This window comes from Bicyclus anynana, chromosome 2, assembly GCF_947172395.1.
Source record: "Bicyclus anynana chromosome 2, ilBicAnyn1.1, whole genome shotgun sequence".
Classification (NCBI taxonomy): domain Eukaryota; kingdom Metazoa; phylum Arthropoda; class Insecta; order Lepidoptera; family Nymphalidae; genus Bicyclus; species Bicyclus anynana.
Genome location: NC_069084.1, coordinates 18,575,244 through 18,589,457, shown reverse-complemented (window position 1 = coordinate 18,589,457; position 14,214 = coordinate 18,575,244). Strand labels below are relative to the sequence as shown.

General features: G+C 38.3%; 1 protein-coding gene across 2 annotated transcripts; it reads right to left on the bottom strand.

Annotated features, from left to right (window-relative positions):
* Nucleotides 1-560: 560 nt before the first annotated feature.
* LOC112056596 (activin receptor type-1) lies at nucleotides 561-13,619 on the bottom strand. Of its 2 annotated transcripts, none has more exons than XM_052889166.1 (10): nucleotides 13,490-13,619; nucleotides 12,105-12,222; nucleotides 10,419-10,802; nucleotides 8,427-8,521; nucleotides 7,507-7,676; nucleotides 6,912-7,097; nucleotides 6,375-6,521; nucleotides 6,117-6,298; nucleotides 5,436-5,646; nucleotides 561-4,785 (listed from the first exon to the last, which is right to left on the bottom strand). In XM_052889166.1, the coding sequence occupies exons 1-10, from the start codon at nucleotides 13,548-13,550 to the stop codon at nucleotides 4,633-4,635; spliced, it is 1,707 nt and encodes a 568-aa protein (XP_052745126.1). In that variant the 5' UTR covers nucleotides 13,551-13,619; the 3' UTR covers nucleotides 561-4,632. The 2 variants fall into 2 exon arrangements, with proteins under 2 accessions (XP_052745126.1, XP_052745134.1); XM_052889174.1 differs by having other exon boundaries at nucleotides 12,105-12,219; nucleotides 13,490-13,562.
* Nucleotides 13,620-14,214: the final 595 nt, after the last annotated feature.

Here is a 14,214-nt window from a genome sequence, read left to right as displayed (position 1 = left end):
TTGGAAAGGTGGGATAAAGACTAAAGTTCCAAGTCCTCTATATGGAAAACTGCATAGGTTCCTGCTAGCCTATTCACTATTTTGGTCTTTATTTATCAACCTACTAGCGGACGCCCGCGACTTCGTCCGCGTGTAATTTAGTTTTTCACAAATCCCTCGAGAACTATGGATTTTTCAGGGATGAAAAGTAGCCTATGTGTTAATCAAGAGTGAAATCTATTTTCATTCCAAATTTCAGCCAAATCGGTTCAGTAGCTGCGGGGTTAAAGAGCAACAAACATCCAAACAAACTTTTGCGTTTATAATATTAGTAGGGTAAAAATAAACATCAAATTGACAAAATGTCATCTACATACTGTATGATATCCACCAGTAAACACCGGATGACATTTGTTACATAGAATCTCAATTGCGTATGTCAAAGATAGTGAATTGAAAAAAATAGTGCTGGGTCGATGATTTAGAATTGAATATTAGATTGGAGATACATTATTAATTTCGGGCGTTAGATGATAGTGCAACTAAAATATTCATAGAAGCTTAAAATTAATTCAAACTAGTTTATAATAGACAAATACTTTATTTTCGTAACTTTAAACTCCTTATACATAATGTAATTATAACCTAATATTTATTTACAGTAACATGAACACAATAGAAAACCTCTGGGCGTACCACGCTACTCTTACGTTGTATCATACAATGTGCTGAATTTGTAGTCCAAAAACTTCAAAATTAATACATCTGTAATGAGAATTTGTAGTTATCAAGTACTTACATAAAAAAAAACATATCTTGAAATTGAAAATAAAAAATTGACAAACTGCATGTATAGGTGAAAATTCAGTTATTTTTTTATAAATTATCAAAATTGCTTTTTTGATTTTATGTGTGTAGTAAGAAGTTCAGATTCAATGAAGAAAAAGAAAAAAAAAATTTTCAACTAGAAAAAGTTGAAAATGTATTTATCAAATAATAATAGAAGTGACGTCACGTTTAATTTAGATTTAAATGCAAATCGGCATAAATTCAAATATTTATATACCATAATGTAAATAAAAAATATTCCCCAATGGACTAATGCCTGAAATATTCACAATTTCAAAAATAAAAATCGAACATAAATGCACAATATATTTTCATTTAAATGTACCAATACAAAATATGTACTATGTACTCGTAGGTATACAGGGTGCTCGGGAGTGTTTACCATAACTCTAGGATTATATTCTTTAAGGAAAAATAATTAAAAAAATACCACCCTGTATAATACTATAATATAACAGAACTAACATACCGAGTGTATTTAGCTGTGTTCATTAGGGCTATCTCAAATCAGGATGCATTAGAATACTGAATAATTTAATATTCATCATGCATTAGTATACTGAAATTTGATATTCATCATATCGCCACCATACACCAAAATCGGAAATAAAGTAAAGTCACTTTAAGGATTCAGACTTGATTTGTAAAACACAGCAAGTTCAATTAAAATCAATAAAAAAAACTTAAAATTATAAAAATAAATTTATATTTGATTAAAAGAACGATTAGGCGACTTTAATTCTAAAGCTGTGGTTCACTTAACTATAAAAATAAAAACTTAACTAATTATACAAAAAAAATGTAATAAAGTGTTATTTTAACAAGTGTTCATTGCAAAAGAGATTCAATAAACAAAATTACAAAATACTCATCATGGCCGCCGACATAAAACAACTCTTACCCAAATACATGTAATAAACAAAAAAGCATATATGTATTTGTCACTTTTTGGCATTCACTTCTCATAATAAAAGGACGCACAATCATGAAACTTTCACTTAAAATCTGGCCAATTTTGCTTTGACAGTTTTAGAAATATTGGTAAAGAAAATTATACCTAAAGGCCTTTAAATATTGTCCAATATTCAATAAAATCTCAAAATTCAGAGCAGATTCAACCTTTTGGATTGAGTTTAAGGTTGAATTTGCAAATGCAACTGCTTGAAATGAGTGCCAAGAAGTTGTGTTTGGCACTCATTGAGTGTGGACGTTTTTTTGTCGCTGATTGTGCATCCACTTTTTAATAGGAGATCGATGCTTTATTTATTTGTTCGTGCTTCAATATGAATATGTGAATAAAATTTTGTGGTGTGATTACTAATTTATATCAATACTAGCAAACGTCCTGTGGTTTCATGTACATAGTCCTCGTTTCCATGGGAATACGGGGATAAAATTCATTCCTATTCCTATTCCTACGGGGATAAAATACGGGGGAAAAATTTACAGCCTCAATAGCTCAACGGTAAGAGCGGTCGGACTCATCACCGAAGGGTGGTGGTTCGATCCCCGCCCCGTTGATCTATTGTCGTACCCACTCCTAGCACAGTCTTTCCCGACTAGTTGGAGGGGAATGGGAATATTGGTCATATTATAAAAAATATGGCAAATATTCTTTAAATAAAAAAAAAAAAAAAAAAAAAAAAAAAAAAAAAAAAAAAAAAAAAAAAAAAATAGCCTGTGTTACTCGGTGAAGACATAGCTTTCTAATGGTAAAGTTTTTTTTACAATCAGGTGAGTAGTTTTTGAGTTAAATCGTAACAGACAAAATCAAATCTCCTGTTCATAATATTAGTTTAGAAGAATATAACATTCTGTTAAGATATGGAAAGAATAAACATTTGTTTCTTACATAATATCCAGTCAATAAACCATATCTGTCATAAAACAGAAAGTAATTTGTTTGTTTGTCTGTTTGTTTGTAATAACTAATAAATAGGCTGAAAAACTACTGGATCTATTTTATTTCTTTCAGCAACTGTAAGCTATATTATCAGCGAGTATATTTAATCCCCGTTACCTGCATAGGTTCAGTTCCTAAGGATATGCAGGTGAAACTTCGAGGGATCCGCTAATCTCCTATAATAATAAGAGAGGCTGAATAATGATGATGATATTAAATAAAGATTAATTCCAATAAAATAAAACAATACTCAATCATAGCTGCACTGGACTTAAAAATATTTGTTATTTACATTTTACATTGCTAATATACACGTTATATAGCTAATATACACGTTATATAGCTAATCGGCACTTTACATAATGTGTATCATAATATATTCTAAGTTAAAATTGTGAAGGTGCACAATTATAATTTGGAATATCCTTAAATAACAATTTAATTCTATCAGCTTAATAGTTAGTTTCTACTAAAAATGTACACAATAGAATTCTTACGAGCTAAATTAAACATATTTTAACCTAATATGGCGTAAAAGTAAAAAAAAATGTTTACAAAATTATAGTGAAATATAAAAAGTTTTCTACTAGATTAAATTTACCACTAGATAGCGTTACTTGACGAGAGTATATTTGATTTTTATTTTTTGCTACATTAATATAATATAGTGGTTTTACTCACGTAGTTCCCGTTGGAAAAGGGGATTAAATATAGCCTATTACATTCACAAACAAATGTTATAGGCTATATTTTATCCCCATATTCCAATTTCTTTCCATTGAGGTGTCTAATGTATGACAACAACTGACACTATCTAGTGATTAAACTTCACCTAATATTTTGAGACTATTAAAAACATTATCTAGTCATATTTATACCTATTTCATGATATTTTACATGATTACTTGATCTTTCCTAATACACATATGTATAGGTTATTAAAACTAAATTAATCAATTAAAGTTCTTAAATCTAAAATGCTATACATGGCACAATTATCATAATATTTACTGTTTAGCCATTCATTATACTTTTCACAGTTGCATCTAATGACAAGGATCTCGAATTAAAATTAAAAGCTGAGTTCAGTTTATAGTACAAATTCCACTAAAAATTACAAATATGGCTTTTATAAATTTTACTGGAACAACAATTGTACCTATTAAAATTTTACTTGATTTAATTTTATATTATGTAGACCTTATTTGACTCAATACATAGTCATATTGAGTCAAATAAGGTCTATAAAAATGAATAATTTTAGATGTAATTTTCAATTTTCGAGTATAGTATAATATATATCAGCTGTCTGTGTTGTAAATTCCTTTTTAGAATTAATTAATTTTTAACTGGCTCCCAAAGATTATTTTTAGTTATGAGTATGAGATAAACAAAACTTATTCAAGTGGCAATTAAAATGATTACACTCATGTTTTATTGTTAAATCTTGAAACTCCATGATGAAGTTTAGTTTCGTCAAAATACCATTAAAATCACTAACTTGGAAGATATATGTATAGCTATACATAGAAATCACTTCATATAACTTGATTGTATGTGATCCATACAACGCGACCAAGGCCTTCATAAACACAATAATATTGTCAATACAGTTCATACTGTCAATTGTATTCGTAGATATATGCTCAGAGGCACGATTATCCGCCCACTTCAATACACTCGCATCATATTTAAGTGGGTGGATAATTGTGCCTCTGAGTATATTATTGACAATACTGTCCGTATGCGGGTAGTTCAACAAACAATGTAATATCGACAATAACTATGTCGTTCTCTGTTGCCCTCCCTGGGTTCGTCCTCAAGGGAACCAGCGGACAGTAAATCACCAGTCGTCGCCAGTGGTCACCAGTGGTCACCAGTGGCCAGCAGCGGGCGCCAGTTCACACGTACACCTCGTCGTCGTGCTGCAGGCGCACGGCGCAGTCGGCGGCGGCCAGCTTCAGCAGCGTCTTCTTGATGCGCAGCGCCGGCAGCCGCACCGACGCGTTCTGGTGCCAGCACTCGCGCATCAGGCTCGCCATGCCCACCATCGTCTGGGGGAAATACTTCATTATACACCACACTTTGGGACTCCAAGGCGTCCGGGTCATTGGTATCCCTAAATGCTATAATGGCGACCCATACCAAAAAGTTTGGCGAATTGGCTACATTAAACATATGACAGGGAACCCTTGCACTCGGGTGGCTCACTACAGTTTGTATTTGGAAGCCCCTGCGAAAGACATATGTTCAGCAATGGACTTCTACAGACCAATGTAACATTTTATGTCGTCGAAGCTGGGGTCGGGGGCGCCCCCTCCCCCGGCACAGTGTGCGCAGTACGTACCGGGTGCGGGTCGTCGGGCGGCGCGGGGCGCGCGTTGTCGGTGCACACGATTTTGCGCATGTCGTCGAAGCTGGGGTCGGGGGCGCCCCCTCCCCCGGCGCAGTGTGCGCAGTACGTACCGGGTGCGGGTCGTCGGGCGGCGCGGGGCGCGCGTTGTCGGTGCACACGATCTTGCGCATGTCGTCGAAGCTGGGGTCGGGGGCGCCCCCTCCCTCGGCGCAGTGTGCGCAGTACGTACCGGGTGCGGGTCGTCGGGCGGCGCGGGGCGCGCGTTGTCGGTGCACACGATCTTGCGCATGTCGTCGAAGCTGGGGTCGGGGGCGCCCCCTCCCCCGGCGCAGTGTGCGCAGTACGTACCGGGTGCGGGTCGTCGGGCGGCGCGGGGCGCGCGTTGTCGGTGCACACGATCTTGCGCATGTCGTCGAAGCTGGGGTCGGCGGGCGCCAGCTCGCTGAAGGGCGCGCGGTGCTCCCGCGCCGGCGCCACCCGCCGCGTCACCTCCCACAGCACCAGCGCCAGCGCGTACACGTCGCACTTGCGGTACGCCTCGAAGCAGCGCACGTTCATACTGGGAACGAAAGCAGTACGTGCTCAGACCAATTATTGTAGAGGACCTGCCTCGCTAGACGTTACTTTTCTGTCAAAGTATATGATCAACGATCTAATGCGATTATAAAGACTGTCTCTATAGAATCGATGTTAAATAGTTGTAATCATGTTCGTCGGTTAAAGAGCTCCGTAAAAATACCTTTTTGTGTAATTGAATTGTGTAAAAAACCGGCATAAACTTCTAGTTTAGTATAAGACATATACAAATTCTAAGCTCGTTTTCCTCAGAAAATGACAGACAATTTTGTTCGTGACTATGAGTGCGATACAGGTCCTTCTATAATTGGTCTGAGAGTACATTAACAATATATAAACTAGGTTTTTAATTGGTTTTGAATGAAACAGTAATTTAATTTATCCGCAACGTGTCTCAAGTTTGATATAGCGGGTAGCAGCCCCAGGTCCGCTGGTCACTGGCAGGCGCAGTACCTCTGGTCCAGCGCCTCCGGGCTCATGTACCGCTTGGTGCCCTGGCGCGGGTTGTGCGTGAGCTCGGCCGCCACGTGCTGGCGCGTCACCGCCAGCCCCAGGTCCGCGATGCAGCACTCGCCGTTCACCTTCACCAGGATGTTCTTGGACTTTATGTCCCGGTGCGCGATTGCCGGTTTACCCTGCAACATATCGACGTTTAGTTTGCAAACGGTGAAACGTTCTCGTGTATTGTGCAAGTCCCGCAGTATTCGTCACCTGCGTGCCGTGTATGTCGGTGTGCAGGTGCAGCAGCCCGTTGACGATGGAGAGGCAGATGAGCATCATCTGGTGGCGCGTCAGCGTGCTGCGGCTCAGGTGCTCGTACAGCGAGCCCAGCGGGTGGAAGTGCGTTATCAGCCACAACTGTAACGAAACAAGTCTTCATTACTGCACTTTGGTTATATTTACATCTATACATATAACGTTATCAGCCATAACTGTAAGCATACATAAAATACTAAATAAAATTAAAAAAACAAGTATACTATAGGCCACACAACTGAAGTAAAACTTCTTTAAAAAAAGCGCCATTTATGAGCATAACTGCAACGCTACAAGTTCTTACAAAAAAACAAAAAGGGATAGTTTCAAAGTTCTGTAACAACGCCATCTACCGGTAGTTAAATAAACAAACACTGTTTGACTATGCTTGTAGATGGCAGCACGCATATTAAAAGCCTCGCTCGATTACATCAACGTCTTCCACCAGCTATCCTCCCCAAGTCAAGCTGTCAAATCAACAGTAAGTAGTACCTGCGTGCAGCTGTTCCTGCTGGTCATGTCGCTGCCGACGTAGGCGAGGATGTTGTCGTGGCGCAGCATCACTGTGCTGTAGATCTCCGTCTCGCGGCGCCAGCTGGCCTCGTCGCGCGAGAAGAAGATCTTCACAGCCACGCTGTCGGCGTACCACGAGCCGCGCCACACCTCGCCGTACCGCCCCTGCGGACCACGAGTTCATTGAGTCCTCTTCTTCTACTAGTACACTCATTTCATATCAGTTAATTGTTGCATGCCAACAGCGCCGGCCCAAAGTAAATTTTAAAATGGAGCGAGATCCAATTATGGCGCCTCTCCTGTTTCTCCTCCTCTCCTTTACACTCATACCAAATTATGAGTGTAAAGTAAGAATGGTACGCGAAGATCTCGACCATACTCTGGGGTGACCAATTGAAAATCAGGCGCAGTACCGTCTACGGTTGACTAGGACTATCATTTAGGCGCTCTCTAGGATTTGGCGCCTGAAGCGACTACTCCATTCGCCGTATGGACGGGCCGGCCCTGCATGCCAACATAGTTCTCAAGATAAGACAATCTCTCTGGCGCAGGTCCAAGGTCCAGGTGATCTCACCTTGCCGATCCTCTCGATGAGCGTGACCTGCTTGGCGAGCGTGCGCTGCACCATGAGCGGCAGGCCGGAGCCCGAGCCGCTGGTGACGGAGCACTCCAGGTACTCCCGCAGCGTGGAGTCGCCGGCCGCCACCGCGTGCAGCCCTCCGCCGTTCTGTGACCCTTCCACACCTTCAAGTAAATTAATATGTATATTAGTACAATACACACATCGCTGACTAGCCTAAAAGTATACATATTGTATAAAAAATGTATTCAAGATCTAAATTAAGATAGATCAATTGAAATGGCAACTTAATAAAGCAGACAATATTCTAGTAGGAAACGCCTTCATTGGAGCCTATAATAATATATAGCATATGCAGCTTCTAGTCTGAGCTTTGAAATTTTCAGTCCCAGCATAGAGCAAGGAATTTGTTGGTGTTACACCCTCAAACATCAGAAAGCACAATCTGCAATGGTTCAGATAACAACTGGTGGGTAATTGTGGAACTATATTGGATTTGTATGAGAGCTTCATATAATGAAATATACATGAAATAAATGCCAGTTAACGACACCACAGGTGATTCGACGTTTGAAAAGACGGCAAATTCTTGATTGAAAGTCACATATGACATACATATATATGAAGCTTCTCCTGCTGGGGAAAGTTGCTTCTAACCGCCAAACCTCCCTACAACTCCTCTGCTCATAGTCCATCGACTGATCGCACGAGATCAATAGAACAAAAAAAAAAAGTCAAATCCCCAGGAAAAGTATCATTTTGCCAACTATAATGAAATTTTATATTAAAATAGTAATTGTTGCATATTCAAATAATATCACCCATGTCTAAGTCCCAAATGTTTTCTAGGGAAGCTTGACCTGTAGCAGACCATTAAATACAGGCTGATGTGATAGTATAACGTCATATATCACCTTCGTAGTATGCGCTGGTGACGTGCTGGCTGTACATAGAGGGGAAGTAATTGGAGTCTGCGCCCAGCTTCTGTGCGGCGCGCGACACGCGTAACCTGCAAACATTGTTATTTTTAAACACAAATAAAGCACAAGAAATTATGTAGCTTAACAGGATCTCAGTGATTCAGACATTATAATTTTGTATACATGTCTTAAGCCTAGTTCGGACTACTTTACTTTACTTTTAAATCTAAGTAGGCTGATTGTTTAATTTGTTTGTTACGGTATTCTGTGGACTTAACATTCCATGAACACTCATGGTCTAAATATTTTGTAACAAATTTCATAGTTGTTTCTTCGCTTTAGCGAAACATAATTTTATGATTTTAGTAGCAACTGGACAAAATGGACTCGACTAATTCGCCAGGATCAGACTTGTTTAGCAGATGAACCAGAGAGCGTGGACGTGTGGTAGGAGGCGCAACTCGCTCGTTTAATAGTAGAGTAGAGTACAATGACGTATTGAAGGTTTTCCTCTTAATGGACATATTTATTTCTTTGCTTTTCATTATTTCCTTTAGTGACCAGTATTTTCTCCACCCACTAGCAATTCTCTTGTTTACTTCTTTTGACATTTGGTCTATAGGAGCAATTATCTGACCCAAATACACATACTCTTGTACATACTCGAGCTTATTTCCATCCAGAACTATATCAACCTCTTTTGAGTTAGTCATTAGTTTTGTTTTTGCAGTATTCATTAAAAGGCCTACTTCTTTACTGTATTTTATATGGGTCCTCTTCCAGCAAGATGAGATCGTCTGCAAATCTCAAATGATTTAGGCGGCGGCCATTTATATTCAGACCATATTCAGCCCAGTCAAGGCGTTTGAAGATATTCTCCAGCACTGCAGTAAAACAGATTTGGTGACAGTGGGTCTCCTTGTCTAACACCTCTGTCTATAGGAAATGGGCTACCTATCGTTTCCAGTTTTATACTCCCTTTGCTTTGTCTGTAAATGTTTTGCATGACATTTATGTAGCAGATGTCCACTCCTTGCTGTTTTAGTGTTGACCAAATGTAGTTGTGATTCAAGCTATCAAATGCTTTAGAGTAGTCTACGAAAATTATATAAACAGGCTTTTGGTACTCTTTGCTCTTTTCTAAAATTTGTTTGATTGTGTGAATATGGTCGATTGTGCTGTAGTTTTTTCTAAATCCAGCCTGCTCTATAGGCTGATTCTCGTTCAGTTGTTGTGCAATTCTTTCTAGGATAACTTTTGCGAAGACTTTGTATAACATACGGAAGCGAAACTTGGTCCCTGACACAAAAACATAGAGAAAAGTTAGCTAAGTGTCAGAGGGCAATGGAACGAAGTATTTTGAGTATAAGACTAAAGGACAGGATCACCTCAAGTGAGATAAAACATAGGACAAAACTCGCTGATGTTCTCATTAGAATCGACCTCTTGAAATGGCGTTGGACGGGACACATGTTGCGCTGCACAACCGATAAATGAAGCAAGCAGGTGACACTCTGGTACCCAAGGGTCAGTACCAGACAACGTGGACGTCCAATAAGAAGGTGGGAGGACGACATCCGCCTGACCCTGGGGCCACGCTGGACCAGAGTTGCGGCTGACAGGGTGCAGTGGAAGCAGCTGGAGGAGGCCTATGTCAGAAGACACTTTGAACAGCGGGACATAATATAATCAATTAAATCAAACAACACTCATGTAACCAAAAGCTGTTCAAAATAAAAGGCTATTTTATTTATTATTTTATTAGAGTACAATGGATTGATTCGACTAAACTATATATTTACTAACCTACTTGACTAAATTTTTGGTGTTCAGACACGTTTAGCAGCTAAATTTTACGCTACTCGACTAAACTGCTAAAGTAATCCGAACAAGCCTTAAGAGTATATGATAGCCAGGCTACCAGCTCGGTTTTGGACAATGGTTTGCTGCATAGTATGCACCGTGTGTTCTGTGTCAGCGACTCACCGGTGGCTCCTGCGCAGCGCGAACACCGCCAGCACGCCGACCAGGCTGACGGCCAGCACGGACAGCGGCACGCTGAGCCACAGCTTCCAGGCGCCGGACGCCAGCGGCTCCACGTCCATGTCGGGCGGCGCCAGCGCGGGGAAGCCGCCGTCGTTGCACAGGTCGCCCTGGCAGCACGAGATGTTGAGCTGCTGGTTGCGGTTGTTGTAGCACGTCAGCTGGTGCTGGTCGCTGTGCGTGACGCAGCCGCGCGAGTGCTGCAGCGCGCCGTCCGCCGCGCGCACCGTCGACTTGTAGCAGTACAGCGCCGAGCTGCACGCCGGCGGCGCGACTGTCGCGGCGCTGTCGCCGCACTCGACAGATTCGCACACGTGACACTTGAACCTGGAAAGACAATATTTTTTTAATAAGAATACTTAGATGTTGATGAAAACAAAAAACCTGACTGCTTAAGCATATTAACACGTTCGCTGCGGTACTGATTTTTATGTACTTTACTCTGGTGCGTTTCCAGTTTTTTTGATCTTATACTAAAACTTTATGTGATGTGGTACGAGGTCCGTTGACATATTGAATTCTCTTGAATCAATTGACTGTACCGCAGCAAATGTGTTAAACTGAAAAGAGAAAAACAAGTATGATCACAATACCTATATAAAATTGTACTAAATACTTTATGTTGCCGCATGCAGTGATGCTGTGTAGTTAAAACTGTGTAGTGTGTATATATTTTTGTAATAGTCTTTTCACCTTTCATTTGATAGCCACATTGTTAAAGTAAGAAAAAAACAAATCTACACATATGTGTGTTGTACAATTAAGTATGAAAAGAGTCAAAATTATTACCTTTTTTGAAACTTTCTTCTTCTTTGCAGCAGGGAAAATAAAATAGAAATTACAATAAATTTAAAAGTGAACTGTTATAAAAAAAAGAACGAGTGTGCTTTAATGTGCTGTTAGACTTGAGTATTCACTTGTAACAGAACTTTGAGCATTTGCAATATTTATATTTGACGAATTGAACAACTTGCCCAGCCAAGCCCAGAGCTAATAATGCTACTTGTTATTCGTAACAATTAGCATTATTTAGCTCTGTGCTTGGCTGGGCAAGTTATTCAGTTCAATCAAATGGAGCATTCACTAAAATTTTCAACAATCTTGAGAATTTTAGCGAATGCTCCATTTGATGTTTCCATTCCAAGTAAATCTGCTCGCTGAAACATTCGCACAAATGCTCATTGTCATTACAAGTGAATGCTCAAGTCTATCTGCACCTTTAGACCACACATAAGTTGGGTGGTCTAAAGGTGCAACTTCCTTAGCTGTCCATATCAACGTCTTTTCGCCTTCATTTCATTATTCGTAACACATTCACCAGCTGACTCCTCAAGTTAAGAGTTAATTACTTAGTTACAGCCTCAATAGCTCAGTGCTAAAGGAGTCAGACATCCCTGAAAGGTGGTGATAGTTGCTCTGTCTGCTATACTCATTTCTAACAAAATCTTTACCGACTAGTTGGAGGGGAACAGGAATATTGGTCATATATAAAAGATATAACAAATCTTTTTTATTTAAAAAAGAAGAGTGTGCAAGGAAGTTTAAATTAAAAAATTGTTACTTCAAAGACAAAATTTTACAGAGAGAATGCCTTTCACTTTTTAAAATGAAGTTTATAAGAGTTCTCACCTGGGCTGCTGTACCATATTCTTTTTCTCAACTGGCATTTGGTCATCTTTGACATGATTGTCTGCCGGTATGCCTGCAGTTCCAACTTGTTCCAAGTTATCAAAACCTGACAGACCTGCTGTAAGATAAACATTAGTATTTTATAACAACATAATATTAAATTATGATCTGGTTTGTGCTCTTAGCTTTTTAGAGTTTTGAAGTGCTAAATCTTCTTATGGGAGAGTAAACCGCTTGGTAACATGTGTTACAGTCATTGACCTCTTATAATAAAAGGACGCACAATCATGTAGAAAATTCCACTTAAAAACTGGACAATTTTGCTTTGACAGTTTTAAAATTATTGGTAAAGAAAATTATACCTAAATGCCTTTAAATATAGTCCATTATTCAATAAAATCCCAGATTCACAACAAATTCAACCATAAACATTGAGTTTAAAGTTGAATTTGTAAATGAGACTACTTGAATTGAGTGCCAACAAGTTATGTTTAGCACTCATTGAGTGGGGACATTTTTTGGTCTCTGATCCACTTTTAGGAGATTGATGGTTACAGTTGAACTTCACACAATTGGGTTACAGCTGAAGTTCGCACAATTGACACTTGTCAAAATGTTATTTAAATCTACCTTACAATAGAGGGGATTATTAATTAAAATTAATAATTAACTAGATTCAATTAATTAAAACAATTAGTTTAAGTTATCACTTCTGTCAAGCATCCCGAGATGCTCACATTTTTTTTGTATAAACATGATATTTTTAAAATGTATAGAGATTCAAATAAACCAATTTTGCTTGTCCTTACACCTTAAACACATAGCACTAGGAATGTGTAAGAAAGTCATCAAAAAAGCTTAACAAGTAAAGAATAAAGTTAAAGAATTTATTTTAAAACTGGATTGAGGAATGTTAACTATGACTTATTTACATTTTCTTTATATCATATGGAAAGGAGTAAACAATTAAACTTATATTACCATTACAGTAGTTTTGGCCCAAAATTACTTGTGCAAAGGCAAGTTTCCAGGAAAGAGAATATACAAAGCTTACTGTCCTCCCACAATCATAATTCAAGAGAATTCCTTGACATACTACAAAAGCTTTAATTCCCATACATTATTATTCATACTCTCGTTTCACATTAATAACGTGGTGTTTGTTATAATAAGCACTATATAATAAAGTAATAAATGATAAATAAACAACGCGCATACGTTTGCGTCCTACCAAAAAACAATAATAAAAAACTCTGTCTAAAGCTAGTGTATGAATGCGAGCCTTTTTCTACCACTTTCCGCAGTCGTTGCACAACAAAACTTGCACTACAAATATCATTTCTTTTTCCACTGTGAAGTACACACTTTTTATCACAATTACTTACCCTGGCAAGCATTTAAAAGTAAAAATGTGAACAAGTATTTCAATATGACAACGTCCGCCATTCTTTATTCATCATAACAATCACAGATTATAATTTTACACATACGAAACTTGGACAATTAAATTCCTTTTTTTATAAATTGGCTTTATGGCTTTGAACTCTAGCTCTTTTAAACCTCACTAATATATGTGTAGCTTTTAATTACAATGTTTAATTAAATATTTAAATACATACTATAAAAAATTCTATATTAATTTTATACTATACAAATTCTTCTATAGTATAGAATTTATATACTATATACATACATATTATACTATAAAAATTCTTGTCATCATAAGTCAAAAATTGAAAATTAACAACGACTACAATCGTTGATACTCACCATAGAGGAATTAGAAAATGGAGATACATCACACTCAAATTCACGAACAAAATTGTCTGTCGTTTATTGAGGGGGACCTCAGACTAAATACATAAGGACTAGTATCGCACCCAAATTCACGAACAAAATTTTCTGCCATTTTCTAAGGAAAACGAGCTTAGATTTCATACATTTCTTATACTAAACTAGCAGTTTTTGTTTGTTTTTTACACATTTAAATACACAAAAAGGTATTTTTACGGAGGTTTTTAACCAACGGACACGGTTGTAAACTATGAAACATCGATTCTATAGACAGTGTTTATAATCGCATAAGATCGTTGATCATATACTTTGACAG